Source organism: Micromys minutus (assembly GCF_963924665.1).
Source record: "Micromys minutus genome assembly, chromosome: 18".
Classification (NCBI taxonomy): domain Eukaryota; kingdom Metazoa; phylum Chordata; class Mammalia; order Rodentia; family Muridae; genus Micromys; species Micromys minutus.
The window spans coordinates 29,731,529-29,742,304 of NC_137953.1; the positions used below are offsets into that span (position 1 = coordinate 29,731,529).

At 37.7% G+C, this 10,776-nt stretch overlaps 1 protein-coding gene across 7 annotated transcripts; it reads left to right on the forward strand.

Annotated features, from left to right (window-relative positions):
* Window positions 1-78: 78 nt before the first annotated feature.
* HNRNPA2B1 (heterogeneous nuclear ribonucleoprotein A2/B1) lies at window positions 79-8,629 on the forward strand. Of its 7 annotated transcripts, none has more exons than XR_013975421.1 (13): window positions 79-236; window positions 2,498-2,533; window positions 2,631-2,741; window positions 2,880-3,026; window positions 3,151-3,361; window positions 3,449-3,550; window positions 3,636-3,716; window positions 4,402-4,464; window positions 5,143-5,262; window positions 5,470-5,592; window positions 6,252-6,334; window positions 7,680-7,815; window positions 8,320-8,629. XR_013975421.1 is itself a non-coding variant. In XM_080932548.1 (12 exons), the coding sequence occupies exons 1-11, from the start codon at window positions 231-233 to the stop codon at window positions 6,311-6,313; spliced, it is 1,062 nt and encodes a 353-aa protein (XP_080788674.1). In that variant the 5' UTR covers window positions 79-230; the 3' UTR covers window positions 6,314-6,334; window positions 8,320-8,629. The 7 variants fall into 7 exon arrangements, 5 of the variants coding, with proteins under 5 accessions (XP_080788674.1, XP_080788673.1, XP_080788675.1 ...); XR_013975422.1 differs by having other exon boundaries at window positions 7,680-7,752; XM_080932548.1 differs by lacking the exon at window positions 7,680-7,815.
* The last annotated feature ends 2,147 nt before the right edge of the window (window positions 8,630-10,776 follow it).

Genomic DNA, 10,776 nt, shown 5'->3' on the forward strand with positions numbered 1-10,776 from the left:
TAAGCAGAGACGCGTTACTGGGAGGAAGGTTCTAGAAAAGCGGCGGTCTCGGCCCTAGCGGCAGTAGCAGCGGCGCCGGTCCCGTGTGCAGGAGCTCCGTGCGTCGCGGTTTCTTGGGCATCGCCTGCTCTCACCACAGCGTCAGGACGAGTCCCGTGCGCGTCCGTCCGCGGAGGTCTTTCTCTTCTCGCTCGGCTGCGGGAAATCGAGCTGAAGCGACTGAGTCCGCGATGGAGGTAACGGGTTTGAAATCAATGAGTTATTAGAAAGGGCATGGCGAGTACGTAGGTACCGCAGTGGAATGCGGCCACTCGTCTCAGTGGTCCGGCGAGGGAATGCGGCCACTCGAGTGGCGGTTGGCCTTGGCAAGTTTCTGCTGGGTCGTTGTAGGAGGCCCGATTGTCCGAGCGCCTTCCCCGCCCTCGCCCGCCGGGCGCCATTTCCCTTTGCCGGGGTGGGGGATGGTACGTGGCCGCGTCGACGCGGCTGGACCGCTAAAGAAGCGTAGGAGCCGGCCATAGCTCTCCCTTTCCCATTTGCGCGGCTTAGGGACCTGATTATATTCGTGGCGGAACGTTTAGGGGACCCCACCGGTCCGCGGAGTGAGTCTGCGAAGCTTACCTCCTCCCCCCCTCCCGGGAACCGGATTTGGCGTCCGCCATTTTCCCGTCTCCTTCCTCGCTACCGTTTAGCTTTCAACACTTAAGGTTTTCTAGTTTGAATTCCTTTTTAACATCTGCGTAGACCTGCTTAGCAATTTTTCTCTCATTTTGGAATGATTTCATATCATTTGGAGGTGGATTTAGTGTTTTAAGCCTAGATCTTGAGTCCTGCGCACCTCGCTCAAGGCTGCCTTCCCCTCGATGAAATGGCGCCATTGCGTTCTGAAGCCACATAGAAGAGCTGGGTGGGGGTGGTGGCGGCGCGCCGCAAGGTTTGTTGAAACAGACCAAAAGAACGTAGTACAACCAAGGCCTGGGCGGCTTGCTGAAGACAGCCTTGCTGCAAAGGAACCATTTTATTTTTCCTAATAGTTAAATTAGTTAAGATTACGAATGCAGTGGCAAAACTCTTGAATTGTAGTAGGAAGTCCAAGTGGAAAATCGGAGCACTCAACTTGGAAACCAGGGAGGATTCCTCCTGCAGAGGGCTTTTTTTTTTTAAGTGGCAGGATAGCTTTACTACTTCATAGGATCCACCTGTTTGAAAAATTCTAATTATGCGAGTTTTTAAGGCAGTCTTAGGACTTGGTGTATACTAAACGGATCCTTAGCACGTGGTCACACTTAGGAAGTGAAGTAACTGACTTCATAGTTAGCCTTCGCTTAAACCGTGGCTCAGCGAACAACGATCCATATGCAAGCTGTGTAAAACATAGGTCGAAATCATGTGTTTACAACTTGGTTATTTGTGGGGTTTTTTTTTTTTTTTTCGTAATCGTGGTGGACCATTAATATTGATAAACAAGGTTTTGAGTGGAAAGGGGTTTACTTGGTTATTTTTATTTACTCTTAAGCACATTTATAAAAAATAACCTTGTTTATAATCGATAGTGGACGCCTGGTAAGTTTGGAAAAATACCTATGAGGTAAGTAATGTGCTTTTGTTTTTTGTTAGTGATAAGAAAATTAGGTGTATTTAATACTTTCGATTTAGATTAAGAAAAGCCGAATTACTGACATTTTGGAACTATCTCGAAATTCCATTTAATGACCCGATTGAGGACTTTGAAACGTAGTTATTTGACTTTAAACAAATTTTGGTCTTTTTTAGTAAAAACTCAGAATCTAAAAGTGTAGTAAACATTGGCTTTTAAAGCATATTTTGGAGACACAGCTTTGGGCTGAAAAATAAAAAACGGATTTTTTTGTAATTTTGCCTTTTCATTTTGTTGTGCAATCATGATAGGTCTTGAATAGCATAACGTAACTTATAAGCATCTTGATAAATTTTTGTAACTTAGTTATTGGCAAGCCAGTAATAAGTGCTGACAAAAGCACAGATTTAAGGTGATAGGTCTGGAGTTTCAGCGAGTTCTTGGAGCTTGTTTCAGGGTTGCAGTTTTTTTTCCTCTTGAGATACTTAAAATTAACACCAGGGGGGGCAGTTTAAGGAAAAGCACATATGGCACTTTCCAGAAACTGAGTTTTAGAGGTTGGAAACATTATGAGTTTGAAAAATTTAATGAGTTTGGAAACATTAGTGAGGGGCTTTTTTTAAAAATAAAATTTATAATGTGCTGGGGTTGTAGAATTTAATGAATTCAAAAGAATTCTTTAATACCCTTTACATGACTTCAGAGTTGGGTATGGTTTTTCTGAAATTTTTTGAAGGAAATCTGATAAATTTAGAAAATTTACGTGAATTAAAAGTTAGATCAGGTGTTAGTGACTTTGAAACTTGTATCGCTCAGCTCAGGCAATTTTTGGTGTAACACAACTAATATGCAGTTTAACATATGGTTTAAATTTGATGTAAGTTTTTTTTTTCCCCCCAGAAAACTTTAGAAACTGTTCCTTTGGAGAGGAAAAAGGTACTCTGCCAGCAGGTCACCTCATATTTAAGAATTTAATTTCCTGCATACAAAGAGAAAATGTAAATAAAAATTGAAATGGTATTTTCCTTTGCAGAGAGAAAAGGAACAGTTCCGTAAGCTCTTTATTGGTGGCTTAAGCTTTGAAACCACAGAAGAAAGTTTGAGAAACTACTACGAGCAATGGGGAAAGCTCACAGACTGTGTGGTACGTTAACTGAAAGGCTGGCTGTATATTTTGGGGATATGTATAGAATAAAAATCAGTGTTAAATAAAATACATCCTAATTGATGATTTTAGTTCCTAATGCCACAAAATTAAAGGCTTTATCTTCTGCATTTAAAGGTTATGAGGGATCCTGCAAGCAAAAGATCAAGAGGATTTGGCTTTGTAACTTTCTCATCCATGGCTGAGGTTGACGCTGCCATGGCTGCAAGGCCTCATTCCATTGATGGCAGGGTAGTTGAGCCAAAACGTGCTGTAGCAAGAGAGGTAAGGAAAGCCTAAACACATTCATCTCCTCATATTTGGAGGGATTTGTCCTAAGATGGACATGTAAGATAGATACAATCAAAGCATTTTTTTCCCTGTCAGAATAACTTTGTGTTTATTGTAGGAATCTGGAAAACCAGGAGCCCATGTGACTGTGAAGAAGCTGTTTGTTGGTGGAATTAAAGAAGATACTGAGGAACATCACCTTAGAGATTACTTTGAAGAATATGGAAAAATTGATACTATTGAAATAATTACTGATAGGCAGTCTGGAAAGAAAAGAGGCTTTGGCTTTGTTACTTTTGATGACCATGATCCTGTGGATAAAATTGTCTGTAAGTATTTGCATAAAAAATGCTGGGTAGGTTAATAACTAAGAATAGCTTACTGTTGGCATTGACAGAAAATTGTTTTTATTCCAGTGCAAAAGTATCATACTATAAATGGTCACAATGCAGAAGTTAGAAAGGCATTGTCTAGACAAGAAATGCAGGAAGTCCAAAGTTCGAGGAGTGGAAGAGGAGGTAACATTTTATTTTTACTATATAGTGTGTATATGTGTGTGTGATTGTCTGAGTTCTAGCTACTAATTATAATATGATGTCCTAGGAAACTTTGGTTTTGGGGATTCTCGTGGTGGCGGTGGCAATTTTGGACCAGGACCAGGAAGCAACTTTAGGGGGGGTTCTGGTAAGTTTTGTGCTTAAGAGTTTTTGAAGGGTGTGATGTGTTTGTTTTATGAATACAGCTGGTATTGTGTAGTGCAGGAGCAGAAAGGAGAGTAGAGACCCTGTACTCTCGCAAGGTTAAATGTCCTGACTACCATGTACATCTGTTTATATGTGTACTCACATTCTGGGGTCAATGCACACATAAGGGTAACATTTAAAGGAGTTGTGTATTGCTGGATGTGTTAGCATAGACCTGTGATCTCAGCATTCTGAAGGACGGTATGGGATATAAGTAAGACACTTTGAAAAAAATTTTAAGTAACAGGGTTCCAAAGCTTCAGGAATCAGTCAGCTAGGTGTACACACTTAACAGGAAATTATGAGCTGCATAGAGGATAGTGCCTAGCAGGCGCTTAGCCTAAGGTTAAATTAATTCTATCATCTGAAAGCTAGACGAGGTACCTATAATTTCAACAATTGATTGGTAACAAGAGGCACGGTGATTAAAGATAAAGTCATACACACATACATTGAATTCAAGGCAAGCTAAGGCTATGTAAAAAGTTCTATCAGAAGTGGTTTTATCTTCATGTCTAAAGTTCTATCAGGAGTGGTTTTACCTTCATTTAACATTAAACTTTGAAGTAACAATTTTCTTATGGGCCTAAACCCGCTGTTAATTTTTTATTAATTTCTTTAAACAGATGGATATGGAAGTGGACGTGGATTTGGGGATGGCTATAATGGGTATGGAGGAGGACCTGGAGGTTAGTTTTAATTGATTCGGTTTTATGTAGCTTAAAATACTTTATAACAGCATTTGCTGCTTGGTTAGATTATATATCATTTGTTTTGCCTATCAAAGTGCTTAGAGGTGTAGCGATTATTCGGCTTTTGAAAAATGAATTTTGAGTTTGTAACTAAGCACTGTTTGCCTTATAACCTAATACTCTGAGTGTAAAATCATTTCATAAAAAAACTAATTGAACCGAGATGGGTAGTTCCGTGCTTTGTAGAAAAGCTAGAATACTGGAATTTTAAAACTCAGTGTACTATGGGGTAATATATTAAAATTATTAATATTAAAGGGATCTCTATTTATTCTTGGGTTTCATGTATACAAAGCTGGCTTCAAATGCAGGTCTGTCTGCCTGAGTTTATATATTGTGCCAGTATGCTGTGTCCTCATTTTTTCCTCAAAACTACAAAGCATAAGAATTGAAATTTTCAATTCAAAGGAAAGTTGTGGGATTAAAAGTCACTCTTAAGTTGCCTCATGCTTACCCAAGAATAGGTAATTTATTTTGCCTTTGAGTCTATTCTACAATAGACATTATGTAACATATTAACATCATGTTTTCAAAAACCAGAAATGAGTGTAATAAAGACAATTCAAATGGAATTGAAAGATTTAAGCAATTACTTAAAGGCTTATTTTATAATAGGTGGCAATTTTGGAGGTAGCCCTGGTTATGGAGGAGGAAGAGGAGGATATGGTGGTGGAGGACCTGGATATGGCAACCAGGGTGGGGGCTACGGAGGTGGTTATGACAACTATGGAGGAGGTAATAAATTCATCTACAACCTTTATGTTGGAATTTGGATTAGAATTAATGACATTTATTTCATTGTCTGAGATGCCTTAAATTGTAGGATTGTAGATAGGTATTGTGTACTTTTGTGTTTTGAAAAATTTTGTCTTAAAAATTAAAAGTTAGTTTTTCCTCAATGCTTGCCTTCAGAGGTTAGCTGGTATTTCACTTCTTTTATAGGAAATTACGGAAGTGGAAATTACAATGATTTTGGAAATTATAATCAGCAACCTTCTAACTATGGTCCAATGAAGAGTGGAAATTTTGGTGGTAGCAGGAACATGGGAGGACCATATGGTGGAGGTAATTCACTAAATATTTGTAATTGTTCTGGATGGTTGATTGGAGAGTAATGGAAGTCCAAAGAGTTCTGCATCTCAAAAAAGGAATTTGATGTTGTGATGGGAGGGCATTAACCTCGTGTAATGTTAGGTGATTGATTTATTTTTGTTGGTAGTATGGGGTGGGGATGCATTGTTTTTAGACAGGGTCTCTATGTAGTCCAGGCTTTATACCACACCCAATTAGATGATTAACTCTTGAATTTAAGTAACAAATCGTTACTGCCAGTGATCTTGGCAATGGGGAAGTGGAGGCAGGAAGATCATGCTTTCAAAGTCTTGACCTTGACATGAAACCATGTCTCAAAATACTCTGCAATTTAACTTCATTAAGAAGCTTTTTTTAAAAAACAAAATTCTTTTTGATTTGAAGACCTGGTCCAAATTATTTTAATAAGCTGCTTGTGTTTGAAGGCAGTTCACTTAGAAAGATGGTGTCACACTTTTCACATGCCTTTAATCCTGGCACTCAAGGAATAGTACCACTTTTAACTGCAGCCAGGGCAGTGTACATACTGTTAGACTGTAGAACTTAAGTTTCCAAGATACAAAGACATGGGTACAACAGACCTTAAGATTTATATATGTTCTAAGTATGCATTCTTGTTTCAATCATTGTAGGGAACTATGGTCCTGGAGGAAGTGGAGGAAGTGGGGGCTATGGTGGAAGGAGCCGATATTGAGCTTCTTCCTACTTACCATGGGTAAGTAATTTTTGAGTTTTATAATTATTATTATCTTGGGAGAACTAGCTGCAGGAGTAAAAGCATTTTAGGATCATGTTATCTTTCCTTAAAATCTGGTTAGATGGATAATTTCATAACCTATTTTTTTTTACTCTTTACTTCTGTTGAAACAGGCTTCACTGTATAAATAGGAGAGGATGAGAGCCCAGAGGTAACAGAACAGCTTCAGGTTATCGAAATAACAATGTTAAGGAAACTCTTATCTCAGTCATGCATAATATGCAGTGATATGGCAGAAGACACCAGAGCAGATGCAGAGAGCCATTTTGTGAATGGATTGGATTATTTAATACCTTACTGTGGAGGAAGGATTGTAAAAAAATGCCTTTGAGACAGTTTCTTAGCTTTTTAATTGTTGTTTCTTTCTAGTGGTCTTTGTAAGAGTGTAGAAGCATTCCTTCTTTGATAATGTTAAATTTGTAAGTTTCAGGTGACATGTGAAACCTTTTTTAAGATTTTTCTCAAAAAGTTTTGAAAAGCTATTAGCCAGGATCATGGTGTAATAAGACATAACGTTTTTCCTTTAAAAATTTAAGTGCGTGTGTAGAGTTAAGAAGCTGTTGTACATTTATGATTTAATAAAATAATTCTAAAGGAAATTGTGTAATTATAGACTTTTTATTTTAAATAAGTTAAGGAGTGGGTAGTATAATTAAGGTCCATTGCAAAGCTGCTGTTGTATTTGTGTAAGATAAAAAATGCTGGTCAGATTTAAGTGTGTTGTCTGAAATTCATCAGGAATAAATTACCTAGTTAACTTAAGGGATATCTCTGCAAGGAGAAACACCTTTTTAGATCTTTTAGATGCTGCTTCTTCAATGCAAGGAAAGGAAATAACCCCAGCGAGGTACTCTTCAGGGACACAGGTCTAGTCAAGAGAACTCTTGCCGACTAAGCTCAGCCAGTCTTAAAAAACTGTGCTGACTCTACAAAGCTTTAACTACAGTAGTTGATAAGAATGCCAACGAAAGCTGAGGGTGTAGAGCAAAGTAGTTCTAAGCTTCAGTTAAACTTCTTTAGGTAAGAACTTATTTACTTTTTCTTTCTTAATTTTCCTCCCTTAAAAGATAAACTAATAAACTCTTCAATGGTCTTTTCAGTATAGTTCTTAAGTAGTTTAACATAGCTTATAAATTGAGTTTAACAATAAACTCAAGAAAATTTTATAAACCCTGTTTTCCAATCTGTCATTTACTTAAATTATTTTGGTTGTTTTCCCTTTTTTTCCTTCTTTCTCACCCCCTCCCTTTCCATGAAGATTTAGGTGCTTAACATATCATTTTTTTCCCTGCTGGAATTTTAGCATTGATATGAACCATGGACAAGTATATTCTGCTGCCACAAAGACTGTAAAGTGCTTCATTTCAACAGCTGAGGCAAGCCAAGTGATCATTAATAAAGCTTTTCTTGCTTCCTTCAGTGGTGTTGGTAGTAAAATGGTAGGTAAAAGTTAGGCTGCAAGTTCAATAAATGAGATTTACCTATCATTCCACCCTTGTGTATTCATTCACCTATCCTGGTTCAAGCAGTTTGAGTCAACTAGGCATTTAAAAGCTTTGTGTTTATTACTTTATGGTTTCAACTTGACATGCTTATCAGGGATGAGTCTGACAGGTTAAGGATAGTGTCTTCTACAGTAGAGATTTCTGTGCAACAGCAGCAACAAAACCCTTTAATGTACCCTGTACTAAATAATTTGGTTAAAGTGTGGTAGTAATTTCTGCCCATTGTCCTGCCCTAAAATGCTCTAGGTTAGCTATTGAAATTTCCCGCCAAAACCACCCACTGATTTCTCGGCTTTATTGCCTTTCCAGAAATGTGATAGTCAGGGCTTAATATACACATCAGTGAGTCTTTTAATCCTAAAACCACCACTGAAGTTACTTAGGTTCTTTGGACAAACATGATAAACTTCTTCAGATACTTTTTTTTTCCTTTGGCAGGAAGGTGTCTTGCTGCAGGTAACTAATGAAGAAGTGGTCAACCACAGAGTCTTCAAGAAATTCTGTACCATCTGAAAGTAGTTCTTGTTGGTGCCTTCATTTAAGAAGCACTTTTAAGATAAAGGGAATGTTTTCTGATTAAAAACTTCATTTAGTACAGGTTCTTAATAAAGTTACAAAAACAAGTGCTGATTGTAAAGGGTAACATCAAATTAGCTAAGGATGATGTGTTATGTTTTAAATTAGGTTTTGTGAGTAGACAGATAAGCTATATTTTAAATACAAGTTTTATAAAATAAATACTTTTGTATCCAAATTACTTGGTGTAATGCTTACACATAAGTGTGAATCTTGTTCTATCGACATCAGTTGTCTACAAGATCGCCACTACTTTAAATATTAGATTAGTTTTGCACAGAACTACACATTAACAGTTTTCATTCCATATTAATAGACACAAGAAAAGCATTGATGGGCCTAATTTGCTATCTAATAAAATACACCGCACTATGAATTACACACTGCTACAATTTGAGCATTGATGGTAGCATTGTGAAACCATGGGACTTAAAACAAGGTGGAGTGTTTCCATGTAAAACAGTGTTTACAGAGTACAAGAGTCAAATGAATAGCAGCTAAGGTATTATGGTTTAAACATAATGGGGAAATTGATTTAAAACAACCAAACCTGTGTATGACAGGTAAGTCAATGGCTAATGCATGTGCACTCTTGACATCTTGGTAAGCTAACAATCTTTACAAATACCTGGCTTTTACCTAGGAAATACAAAAATGGGTAGTGGTGTTATACATGCTCTTAATACCAGCACTTGAGATCCCTGGGAATTAAGGGCTGTGTTCTACATATAGATACAGCTGCATGGTATGATGAGTCTGGTACACACAACTGTTGCCTCATCGTGTTTTGACTTCAAAGTCACCAATTGCAATGCCATAGAAAGTAAAATGCAGTGGTGGATCGTGGGAGGTATGATCCTGTGCTTGATATGTGTGGGGCTTTAAAAGAAAGGTGGAGGGATCAATGGAGGTGTCTTAACTGCCAACTGCTAGTGGAAGAACACTGTTCAGCAATCTGCATATTAGCACCTGTCAAGTTCTCTGGGAGCAGTATGAAAGCTTTCACAGAATCTGAAGCGACCTCATGTGACAGGTGGAATTGGCCCAGAGTACTGAGTGGGTAGTACAAGGAGATAATTACCTTGTAGCCCTTTTAAGAATTGAGCACACATGATCAAAGCAAATGGTGTGTAACTTTGAAGATGATGAATCTCCAGTGACATCAAGTGTTCTTACAGGGTGCTAAGTCTGGGGGTCAAGGTTGAACTAGTGTATCTTCAGAGAAGGTAGATGTCTAAATGATCTTATGTGTAGATAACTATCTCTGGCTTAATCAGCAAAATGGTCAGATTACCAGATGGCCACAGTAGAGGAAATTTAAGAGATTGAATGCACCATGTATGTGTAGCCAGTAAACACCCACTCCTCTTTATCCCCAGTGTTACTAAAATGGTTACTATTCCTGATTTTTACCTTTACCTTGCTTTCACATGCTTAGGATCCTTACTCACCATTATTGGGTTTATGAAGGTTATTGGGGCTGTAGAGATGGCTCAGTGGTTAAAAGCACTACCAGAGGTCCTGAGTTCAATTCTCAGCAACCATATGGTGGATCTATAATGGAATTCTATATCTAGAGATTAACTCTTTTTAAGATGATTATATACCTTGTGCATCCCATATACAATGTGATAGTAGAAGTTAAGATTCATAAAATTGATGAGCTTTATCACACAGACCACTCTAAAACCTTGTTGAGCATTTTGACCAATTGATTCCAGGTTATTCGTAGGTTAGCAGTGCAGTTTTAGAAACCTTGCCTAAAATTGAGAAGATTTTTCTTAAGTTTACCTGTGATGGTAGGTCATCACAGGCAGTACTTGACTGCTGCTCCAAATTTTTATCTGGATATGGCGCTGTTCTATATAAACCTCTACATTTTAATAGTGGGTATTTTGGTTTGGTTTGAAGCTTAATGATTAGTTTTTGGGTATCTCCTGTGCCTGCTTATTGATAAACTTCATAGTTTTGTTACTGAGTAGATACAGATTTTGTGTGTATGTGAATAAGACAAATCTTTGGAATGAAATTTTATAACTTCAAATACAAAATTTATTTTTATGCACAAGTTAAGAAGCTGTTTAAATTTTAAGCTGTAAAGGTCTTAAAGCTTTTTTTCAGGTGATGCTTATAAAAAGGTGGCCATAATTCTTGGAGATTATTTCACATAGATATTTATGAATGGTGCAGGAATAGTCCATGAAAATGTGGATTCTCCCAACTTCACAGAAGCATAATCTTCTAAACATCAGAATTGAATGATTCAAGTAGCAGTACTTAAATCTTAAAATAGAACAATTTGTGATTCTGATCACTGGA

Excerpts from the sequence above, each read along its gene's own strand:
- HNRNPA2B1 (XM_080932548.1), top strand. Across the intron at positions 3,551-3,635 it reads TTCGAGGAGTGGAAGAGGAG|GAAACTTTGGTTTTGGGGAT; the intron begins GTAACATTTTAT and ends ATGATGTCCTAG. Across the intron at positions 3,717-4,401 it reads CAACTTTAGGGGGGGTTCTG|ATGGATATGGAAGTGGACGT; the intron begins GTAAGTTTTGTG and ends TTCTTTAAACAG.